The 11,832-nt window shown below is 37.3% G+C and overlaps 1 protein-coding gene across 1 annotated transcript in view; it reads left to right on the forward strand.

The window, feature by feature from the left end:
- LOC150082150 (ras-related and estrogen-regulated growth inhibitor-like protein) overlaps window positions 1-11,404 on the forward strand; it is a 48,358-nt gene extending 36,954 nt beyond the window's left edge. The window contains exons 5-6 of the mRNA XM_090380012.1: window positions 4,825-4,948; window positions 10,700-11,404. Coding sequence (XP_090236138.1) covers window positions 4,825-4,948; window positions 10,700-10,882 — 307 coding nt within the window. The 3' untranslated portion in view covers window positions 10,883-11,404. The remainder of the gene's footprint in view (window positions 1-4,824; window positions 4,949-10,699) is intronic.
- Window positions 11,405-11,832: the final 428 nt, after the last annotated feature.

Below are 11,832 nucleotides of genomic sequence, written 5' to 3' on the forward strand. Positions count from 1 at the left end.
GACTGTTTCAACTTGACCTGTTTTCTTGTTTTCGACTAGTATCACGAAAGAAATTACTAAATCGACACTGCGCCTGTTGGCACGTAAAAAGGCGTGTTGTTATATGAGTAGCTCGAAGGAAAATACCGGAAGTGGTGAATATTGGGGTAAAAACAAAGTTATTCTTGGAACTTTGCCAATGTCCCGGATGAATTGCTGGAACTTCCTCTGGGCGACCTACAATATATATTTCCTGTAACACCCTGCTTAAAACTTGCGAGATTTAACTCGATCCAATAATTGTGTAACATTGAGAAATATGGATGAATGAACAACGCGTTCATTAAATTGGTCTTAGAAGAAACAGCCGCCAACATTCCTTTCTCTCTTATATCTGAAGATAACTGAAACCACTATTATACGTAGCAGATCTTGTTAACCTCAAACGCCATAAAAAACTGAATGAGGTAATGTACTGACGTCATGGTAAGGATATTCGCTTTCGTGGTGTCTGTAAGAATGAATGGACACGAGGTTACGCCATTGTTGCATTTAGCAATTACTGAATTATGCAAATAAGTTTACAGCTAAATTTCCTTAGCGATAATGACTATACGTTGCTGTATGATTTTAGTCATAGAAATAAAAAAAAAATATATAATAATAATAAAAATAACCAGGAAAAAATTAAAAACAGATTAAAAGAGAAAAAAGACCAATCTAAAAACAGAAAATAAAATGGCATAAAATAGAAATAAATAAAGATATATAAAAAAAATTAAATATCATAAAAATAAGGTGTGCTTTGGAGGTAAAAAAAAAACTGCGTTGAGAAAACGAATTGACCGAGATGACAAAAAGAAAGAGTCCAGCTACGCCGAAAGTTCTAATGTAACTGTTTTAAAGTAGCGAGTAATAACTCAAGTGATCGGAAGATAGTTTGCTTATGATATGGCTGGATCCCTTTCCTTTCTGGACTCAATCTCCTTCATATTTTGGAAAATTTGAAAGAAAGCGACAAATTTAGACTTAATTTCAAAATGATTTTGTAGAAGAATTGTCTGTTTAGTACGTCTGCTTCTTACAATCGAAATGGAAAGAGTTCCATACAACTATACTACAGAGATGGATGGATGGATGGCTAGACACTGACGGATTTTGACGTAATTTAGGGGGGGGGGCGCTTTCTAAACTACAGAATAATAGTATGCCATTTTATATGCAAGCTAATCGTAAGAAAGGCGATGAAGACGGAAATAGAGATAGCATTAGCATTAGCATTAGTAGAGGCATATGATGCAAGAAAGCAAGCTTATTCAGCATCAGCCAAAAAAAAAAAAAAAAAAACCCTCTCCCATTTCACCCCTCCGTTCGTTCGAAATACCTGTCCAGTTGAGCTTTAAATTTGTTTAGGCTATCAACTTCAACAACAAGTGATGGAAGTCGGTTCCACCAACCAACCACCCGCTGGCCAAAGGCAAATTTCCGCACATCTATCCGACATCCGTCCTTCCTCAATTTGAATTTATGCCCTCTCAGGTGATTATTCTGAGCAAGATGAAGAATCCCATTGGCATTCAGCATGCTCAAACCATTCAAAGCCTTATACACCTCTATCAGATCACCTCGCCGGTGCCTAGTCTCCAGACTCTGTAATTTGCAAAACTTAAGCCTTTCTTCGTAAGAGCAACCCTTTGTTCCATTTACTAATCTTGTTGCCCTTCTCTGTACCCGTTCCACCAGCTCTACATCCTTCTTGAAATGAGGCCTCCAGTCCTGTATACAGTACTCAAGATGTGGCCTAACCATTGCCTTATACAAGGGAATAATCACCTCCTTATCCCTGCTAGAAAAATTCCTGTATATCATTGACAAGACACCATGAGCTACTCTTGCAGCTCGTCTGCACTGCTCAGAGAACTTCATATCTGCCTGCACAATTACCCCCAGGTCCTTTTCATTCTCCACCACTGTCAGTGTAGTACCGCAGAGTTGATACATTGCTCTGGGGTTACTGTTACCCATATGTAGTACTTTACATTTGTCAATGTTAAACTTCATTTGCCACCTCTCAGCCCATCTGCTCAACCTTTCCAGATCCTGTTGCAGCAGCATAGCGTCAGTAGTGTCCTTAACGACCCTGCCAACCTTTGTATCATCTGCAAACTTAGACATTAAACTTGATATCCCATCATCAATATCATTCATAAACACCGAAAACAACAATGGACCCAACACTGAACCTTGAGGAACTCCACTAATAACATTAGTCCACGTTGAGCAGTGTCCATTGATTACCACTCTCTGTCTTCTGCCACTCAACCATCCCCTTATCCATAGCAGCAATTTGCCTCCAATGCCACACTGCTCCAATTTGTGCAGCAGTCTTCCATGTGCAACAGTATCAAAAGCCTTTCTAAGATCCAAATATATAATATCAAAGTTATTCCCTGCATCCAGTTCTTTTGTGACTACATCATAGTATCCAATCAAATTGGTCAGGCAAGACCTGCCCTTAACAAAACCATGCTGCGTCTGAGCTATAACTGAATTCTTGTCTAGATGATCCTGCAGTGCTTCTTTAACCAGTGCCTCCATTAATTTACCTGGAACAGAAGTTAAACTAACAGGTCTATAATTACTTGTGTCAGCCTTTGATCCTCCTTTGTGAATTGGGGTTACATTTGCACATCTCCAGTCTATGGGTACCTCCCCTGAGTCCAAAGAAGTTCTCATAATTATGGCTAGGGGTTTGCATACTTCCTTTGCTGCCTCCTTTAATATAACTGGATAGATCCCATCCACCCCAGGTGCCTTTTTTATGTTTATCCTCAACAATCTCTCCTCCACTTTCCTCTCGGTTATTACAAAATCATCCAGCTCACTGCCAATGTTTACTTTACCTACATCATTCTCCTTCCTGAATAACTCCTCATGCGTGAATGTAGATGCAAAATACTCGTTTAGATTGTTAGCCACCTGAGCAGGATCCTCAACTGTTGAACCATCAATATCCAATGGACCAATCTGATTCATCCCTTTCCTTCTCGAGTTCAAGTATGTAAAGAACTCCTTTCTGTTTTTCTTTGCATCCTTTGCCAAGGATTTTTCGTAGTCTGCCTTTGCCTGCCTAATCTCCTTTGTGACTTGGTTACAGACCAACTTATATCTATCATAGGCTTCCATGTCACCCATTAATTTGTATGTATCCCATGCATTTTTCTTCTCTGCCACATGTCTCATTAGTCCATCTGACAACCATTTAGGCCTAAACCTTGAACAATATTTCTTAGTTGGTATGTAAAGCCTGGTAGCCACCAAGATTAGTTCCTTGAATGCTTCCCATTTTGAGTTTGCTGTTGGTAACATCATCAGTTGGTCCCACTGTATAGAATTTAAATACTGTCTCAGACCATCATAGTCGCCTTTACGAAAACAAAAGCCCTTCCCTTTACCTCTGATGGTAGTTACCTCCTTGAGTAAATCCCACTTCAACACACTGTGATCACTGCCACCTAGTGGTTCATTTATCTGCAGGTTCTTAATGCATGAAGAATCACTACTGATAATCAGATCAAGAGTATTACTCCCTCTAGTTGCCTCCCGAACATGCTGATGTAGAAAACAATCATCCAATAAATCCACAAAAGCCCTGCTTTTGTGGATTTATTGGATGATTGTTTTGAGTAACCAGCCCCCAAATTCCAGTCAATATTTGTGAAATTAAAATCTCCCGTTATAAGACTCTCTGATTTACTGGCCCACTCTATTTCCCTGTACAGTTTCTTATTATACTCATCAGAGTCATTAGGCCTATAGCACACTCCTACTCTCAATTTTGATCTCCCAATGCTTATGTCACACCAAACTGACTCGACACTGCCCTGTCCATCGATGTCAACTGGCTTCACTTCCTTTGACTTTATGTGTTTCTTAATTAATATCATAACCCCTCCTCCCCTCCTGTCCTGTCTATCCTTTCTATATACATTGTATTCCCCAAATTCCAGTTCCGCATTACTTATATCTGTGTGACACCACGTCTCTGATATCCCAACAATATCTGCCTTTGATGTTTTGAGCAATACCTCATAGGTAGAGAAGATAGGGATTAAAATTGTACAGTGAGATTTCCAATATGGCGCTGATATCTAATGGAAAGATTCAAGGAAAGTTGTAAAGAATGCTGGATGAGAATAAATGTTGATAAGATAAAGTTATGATTTAAGAAGATGAAAAGGAAATCGCTATTAAAGTGGATGATAAGAGGATATTACATGCAGATCGACTATAGAATATACGCAGTTTACAAGAACAATATACCGACGCTTCATAGCCTTAGTCGCTTTGGCGCTTAACGCACGTACATACGTGGGTACTAAAGGAAGATGATAGAAGTGAAGCCTTTTGAGTTGCGGGTGTGGAGGAGGTTTGTAAGGATGAAATGGACGAACCGAGCTAGAAATTAGGAAAGTAATGAGAATAATAAGAGAATGTAGAAAGGATGATAAAGAAAATTTGAAAAAGAATTGGAATGTTGGATGATTTGATAGAGGCTGATGAATCGTGGGTTTAAAGAAGACCACTAGATACAGGGAAGAGGTGGTTGTGCTACTTAGTTTTGGCTGTTGTGGACCTGCCATCTCGCAAAGAACTTATGATGATGTTATCGCAAGTCGTATTCGAAGAGGAATGGGATTTTTGGCGTGGCCAGGACAGTATGATGACTGGGGATTTTATTTTTTATTTGGATGCAAATGATAAACTGTTTATGGAATAATGAAATTTTTTTTAGAATAAACATTTAGACATCAAATTTACAACCGTTTTGTTTTGATTTTCAAGGGCGGTGAACACCAAAGAAGGTCATTGTGTTGGACTCATATATCCAAGGTGCACATTTCATGAATGTTCAGCAGCCAGAGAAGCTGATAATGTTCGGACAGCTTTTCAGGACTTCCTTCGCCAAGTAAGAACTTAAATGTATAATTTTTTTTGCCTCTATTATTGTTATTTTTTTCAACCGTGATGATTTCTTGCCAACTTTCTTATCGACAAAAGATAGTATAAGAAAAGTAGGTCACAAAGTAGTAGCTGCAGTGCCAGAACATTTCTCTTTTAAAGATAATGAAACCTTTCGCTTTTAAAACATCTCTTAGTACAGTAAAATATTGAAAAATTGCTGACATCTTTTCTGAGTCATCTGGCTTTTGTGGCAAACAAAAATTACAGGTGAACGTGATTCTGATGGCGTAATAAATATTTGCTCGTTTTATATTCTACATTGCGAGAATACTTCTTAAAAATTAAGGAAGCAGCTATAGAAATTGTTGGTTACTGATTATTCCATTTCAAAATTAATTCTTTATATTTCTCTGAGTTATGAATGGCAGTTTGATTTCGGAATTTATACCTTTGACCCTACTCCACTAACGAGATTAAAACACTCTGCATTTTTATCTCCTCACTTAACTTTTATCTGTAAACTTGTACAGCTAATGTAGTTTTTTCTAAGCACACAAGTATTTGTGATGACTTCCAATGGTTAGTAAAAATCAGGTAGGAGTAATTATGGATAATTTTCGTTTATCAATTTATTTTATAATTACTTTTCTCGTACCTCCTTGTGTGTGTGTGTGTTTCAATAAGGAGGAATAAGTTTTCTTTCAAAATCTACAAGGATAAAACAAATTTAGTCTAGTTTAGACTGATTCTACACTGAGTGGCCAATTTATTAGGAAAGCTTATCTAATAGGTTGCTCTTTAGCTCTAATCAGCCTGGATTCTTTCTACCATGGATTCAACAATATGCCAAAAGCGTGCTAATGGGATACTGGTCCATGTTGACTCAGTTGTTTCTCACAGTTCTTTCAAATTGGATGGCTACAGTTCTATTGGATGGTTAAAGATGCATTGCAGGATCATCTAGACAAGACTACAGCAATAATTCAGACACGGCATGGGTTTGTTAAGGGAAAGTCTTGTCTGAAAAATTCGATTGGATACTGTGATGTGGTTACAAAGGAACTGGATGCAAAAAATAATTTTGATATCATATATTTGGATTTCAGGAAAGCTTTTGACACTGTTGCGCATGGAAGACTACAGTACAAATTGGAGCAGAATAGTATTAAGGGTAAGTTGCTACAATGGATAAAAGGATGGTTAAGTGCTAGAAGACAGAGGGTGGTAATCAATGGGTGCTGCTCTTCTTGGACTAATGTTATTAGTGGAGTCCCACAGGGTTTAGTGTTAGGTCCACTGTTGTTTTGTATATTTATCAATGATATTGATGAAGGTATATCAGGCTTAGTGTCGAAGTTTGCAGATGATACAAAGGTTGGCAGGGTTGTTAATGACAGTAATGGCAGTGTGCTACTGCAACACGATCTAGATAATTTGGGCAGATGGGCTAAGAAGTGGCAACTGAAGTTTAACCTTGAAAAATGCAAAGTACTACATATGGGTAGAAGTAACCCCAGAGAAACGTACCAACTGTGTGGTACTACACTTAAGGTGGTAGAAAATGAAAAAGACCTGGGAGTAATTGTGCAGTCAGATATGAAGTTTTCTGAGCAATGCAGACAGGCTGCCAGGGCAGGTCATGGGGTTTTGTCAATGATATATAGAAATTTTGCTAGCAGGGAAAAGGAGGTGATTATCCCTCTGTATAAGGCAATGGTCAGGCCACGCCTTGAGTACTGCGTACAGGTCTGGAGGCCTCATTTTAGGAAGGATGTAGATTTACTTGAGCGTGTACAGAGAAGGGCAACAAGATTGGTGAGGGGAATGAAGGGATCCTCTTACCAAGAGAGGCTTAAGTTCTGCAAATTGCAGTGGCTGGAGACTAGGCACCTGCGCGGTGATCTGATTGAGGTGTATAAGGCCTTGAATGGGTTGAGCATGCTGAATTCTGATGGGATCCTTCCACTTGTTCAGATTACGAACCTAAGGGGGCATAAATTCAAATTAAGAAAAGACAGATGTAGAATAGATGTGCGGAAATTTGCCTTTAGCCAGCGGGTGGTTAATTGCTGGAACAAACTTCCATCTGTCGTTGTGGAAGTTGATAGGTTGAATAAATTTAAGAAGGAACTGGACAGGCATTTGGAGGGAATGGTGTGATTTTTTTTTTTTTTTTTTTTTTTTTTTTTTGGCTGATGCTGCATAAGCTCATACATTTGCTTTCTTGCATCACATGCCACTACTACTACTACTACTACTATACTCCGAAAAGCTTGTTTCACCTTATCCCACAGGTGTTCAACTGGATTGAAATCTGCCAACTGGGAAGACTATCGCAGTAGGCTGAATTCATTCTCATGTTCCTGAAACCAGTTCTGTACAATTCTGGCCTTGTGTTAGGTTTATTATAATGCTCGAAGCTATGAAGGGATGCTCCCGGTCGGAAACAATTTCCAGATAATTGATTGGTGACATTCAAACGTTGCTCCACTCATATCAAAGGACCCAATGTATACCACGAAAAGACTCTCTCTGACCACCTTTACACCTCAAGCACCAGCCTGCATTGTTGACGCCTGGGTCCATGGATTGAGATCTTTCTAGGGCGCTCGAAAGGTGTATTAGAATATGGCGAAAGCGCCATTCATGCTAATTTCACCATATGGATTCACCATGTGGTCCCCCCCCTATCAGAATGAAACATAACAGGAATCGGGATTCGTCAGACCAAACAAGTTTTTCCAATCTTCCACTGTCTAATGTTGGTGTTTCGGAGCCCACTGTAACTGCATCTTCTTTCTGTTACCGTGTCACAGGTTTCTTCAGCCTCCTTTAGCATCTCGCATCAAGGGGCTGTTTCCAACCACATGATCACCTTTGGCCTGATTTGGTTGCAAAACTCTATAAAGCCAATCTTTTGGTTGCAAAACTCTATAAAGTAAATCTTACATCGGAGAGACGCAGTCGTAGGTGTAAACCCCAGCAGGGTTATAATTTCTGAGATACTGATACTGACGCCGACTACCATGCCACGTTCGGTTACTAGTCATCAATTTAACAACTGACAGGTAGCGCGTTACTGAGAAAAATTGAGCAAGTGTGTGACCAGGAAAACATGATTAAATCTCAGTCATTCTGGAAAACTGTTGTAAGAAATTAACTGTTTTCTTAAGAGTTGCTGAATCAACGGTATTAAACGGTCGTGTACAGATAGTGCAGTTCAACATTTTGATAAATTTATTTTGAAAATAATAATAATATAAAGGATTATATGTGGTGTTTCAAAAATTATATGCGAAAAATTCTGGGATGTATTTTAGTGTCTAAAATGAGAGAGAGGGGGGAAACGCGTTCGCTAGCTTAGACGCATTCGTCACTGTGAACGCCATACTGTCCCTGCTACTACTACGCATCACTCTTGGCGCATTACGGAGGAGCCAACATGCTTTACTCAACGCTTGACCCGCGATGGGAGAGGTATAGCCTAAGAGAGAGAGAGAGAGAGAGAGAGAGAGAGGAAAAAAGAAACGAATCAGTTTTCTAAAAATCAGTCTTATCTGGAAGAATGATAAGCCTCCACTATGTACAATGATAAGCCTTTCACAATTGAAGTAAAAGACTGTGACTCCTTTAAGTGATCGTCCTTTCTGATCAGATTTATTTTTGGTTTTTTAATACTGTATTGATAAAATATTATATCACATCTTTAAGATTTGAAACAATCAAACAAATATGAATATTATAAAATAGAAATCATAATAGATAAGGTAATAATATGTCGTCATGCATTTCATTTGAGTGCAATTTTTGGATGAAATCAATTCAGTCTCTGTCCAGGAATTTATACTCAATTTTTAATCTTATGATTCTTTAAACTAATTATGTTTTGGAAACATTAAACAATTTTCTATAAGCTTGAAAACTTAATAAAGTTCAAACAGTCTCAGAAAATTAAGTGGTGTATAGTTCAACGGCATACTTTCAATTATATTGATGGAAAAAAATGAAATTTGAACTCCAAGTTATCGATTTCAAAGATTTAAATGACTAGTCAACGATAATATCGAAGTGAATTTTAATGAAAAACAAAGTAAGCAAATCAAATTAGAATTCCAAGTACATTTTAAAACTGTACTTGGAAGAAATACAAGAAAATTCCATTGACGAAGTCTGAATACTGAGGAACTTGAGTTAATGAGAATATCTCTATCTGTGGAGTTGCCAACTGTTCCTGGTTTCACTTTTATTTTATTTTTCGTTCTATACCGCACAATTCTGAGGCTCTTAAAGTTGTAAAAAGGAAACTTTAATGCTTTTGGAGAGAGAAATGCCGAATAGTGATAAGACTTCTTTATTATTTGAGATAAGGTAGATATAATCTTCGATGTCATTTACCCCTTCTTCTATGTCATTTATTCCTTCATCGATAAATGACATCGATGAAGGGATAGAGGGTGTGATGTCTAAATTTGCAGATGATGTAAAGATTGGTAGAGTAGTTAATGATCACCGCCAAGCAAAGCTCCTTCAGAATGACCTAGATAGACTTCAGGGATGGTCAGAAAAATGGCAGCTATGCTTTAATCCAGCAAAGTGTAAGGTATTGCACCTGGGGAACAATAACTCTAAAATAACTTATTCACTTGGTGGAGTTCAACTAAACCCAGTACTGGAGGAAAGGGACTTGAGTGTTACGATACGGTCAGACATGAAATTCTCTGAGCATTGTAAACAGGTTGCAAGGAAGGCCCATGGTGTCCTATCGATGATCTATCGAACAATTGCTAGTAGAAATAGGGACGTGATAATCCCATTATTTTATTGTATTATTATTTTATTTTATTATTTTGTTTTATTATTTTAATTTTTTTGGCTGGTGCAGCATAAGCCATAGGCTTCCTTGCACCATGTGGCCATTGCTAATACAATACATACCGCAATACAATACATAATCCAGAGAATTTATATTTTTTATTCATTATAAAGATTAATGGGATTTTCCACTGAACCTTGAAACTTTTAATAGTCTGTTTATTTTAAAATTTTAATAAATTTCTAAATAAATAAGTTATAAATATTATTTTTAATCTTAATGTTCTATTTTTAATAAAAAACGGCTAAAACTGTTGGACATCGCGAAGCTGGCTCAAATATAACGTTGGACAAAGCTGGTTCAAATATATCTTGGACAAAGCTGGTTCGAATATATTGTTCAAAACATAACAAGACTGAAATTTCTCTTATTATCGGCTTATTAGGAAACCTAGGGATGCGAAGAAGGCTGTGGTACTTCAAGGAAGATTCTTTGGGAAGAGAAATTCCGAAGATTGCACATTCTCGTTTTGAGTTAGTCGGGGCCCTATAATTATCAGCCTTCTAATTTAATATTAAATCACATATTTTCAAGCAAAACACAGATTAAGGCCATATTGCCCTGTATATAGTGTCTGTAAATTGTGAAACAGAGATGTAATACGATTTTCTTTTCACCAGAACTTTATTTTTACCATTAGAGGCTTTGGTGGAATGCAATAATCCAACCGTTTCAGTTTAACCAAAAAGATACAATATACTCGGAAATTTAGAGGCAAAATGATTATAGATATCCTATACTTTGTATTAATAGCATAATATTATTTTTAAGAACATAAACTTTACTCTTTAGTACAAAATTTGTTATATTTTAGAAATTTATGGAAGTAAATAAAATGTACAACGAGTACCGATCTTTTATATTTACTGTTTCATTTTACAGGTCATTCAGGTGAAAGAACAGAGGCGCAACAATCCAATGTTCCTCACAGTGAATGGAAAAACTCAAAATCCGAGACGAAACAGTGCCGGAAATTCCACACTAACCAACTGGTGGCGTAAACCACGTTTTAATTCGACCCGCAACAACTGTCCGGAAAGCCAGACTAGAACTTTTACTATGTGACATCACGCGCAAAGATGGACATCAGAATTTTCACGCCGTCTAGGCGCTGTGCGTTCTTCAACGGTTTGGCGTCGATTGGTGACATTCGTGGTTGGACATAACTGGTACCAGACATTGCCTTCGTTAAAACGGGCCTTTGTAATGCCATCGTTTGCAAATAATTCATCACTTTCTCTGTTCAACAGAGCGAATAGGGAAAGTTGTGTTTTGTTCGTGAAAGGTTTCCACGAAGCTTCAAGACCAGCAGACACCTCTGAACCACTGATGCAAGAAGAATTACGGGATCCAAACGCTGTTTTCTGTTAATTGACTGTAACGATTTCCGTAATGAATACGAGAGAGCATGTTCGCCTTTGATTGCAACACATACCACGATTTCATCAGCTGATACCCAGTTCTGGAAATTTTCAACGTACCCAAGGACAGGTCCTTGATACTTCTTTCATCACTTTATCCGAATACTGACCATAATCAAGTATTATTTCTGTTTCTTTTTGGCATAAAACTTATTCTTTCATTATGATTAGCCACACAATATCATTCAGTTATTATTATTATTACAAGACTGGACATCAAATTATAAATTATATAAATCTTCAACTACATCTGTCTACAGTGGAGTTGTGTAGATTATTCCATTACCTTTAGTGTACGTACAAAAATTTGGAGTTCGTAGCATTTGAAATAACGAAAATGAAAATGGTATACAATATGGAACTTAATTTTCTCAATGCTATACACTTATTCTAATTTGAATCCAACATAAGATAAAACAGAGCATGAGCAATTCTTATTTTTCAATATTCATTTCTAATATGCCAAGCCTATTTATCAGATATCTCGTGATGGCTTTGTTTAGATGTTCTTTGCTTATCAGACACGTACAATAGACATATAAAAATTAAAAATAAAGATGAAATATAAAAATAATATGAATAGTTAAAAGAATC

This window comes from Mastigoproctus giganteus, chromosome 8 (assembly GCF_048544385.1).
Source record: "Mastigoproctus giganteus isolate SK-2022 chromosome 8, ASM4854438v1, whole genome shotgun sequence".
NCBI classification, from domain to species: domain Eukaryota; kingdom Metazoa; phylum Arthropoda; class Arachnida; order Uropygi; family Thelyphonidae; genus Mastigoproctus; species Mastigoproctus giganteus.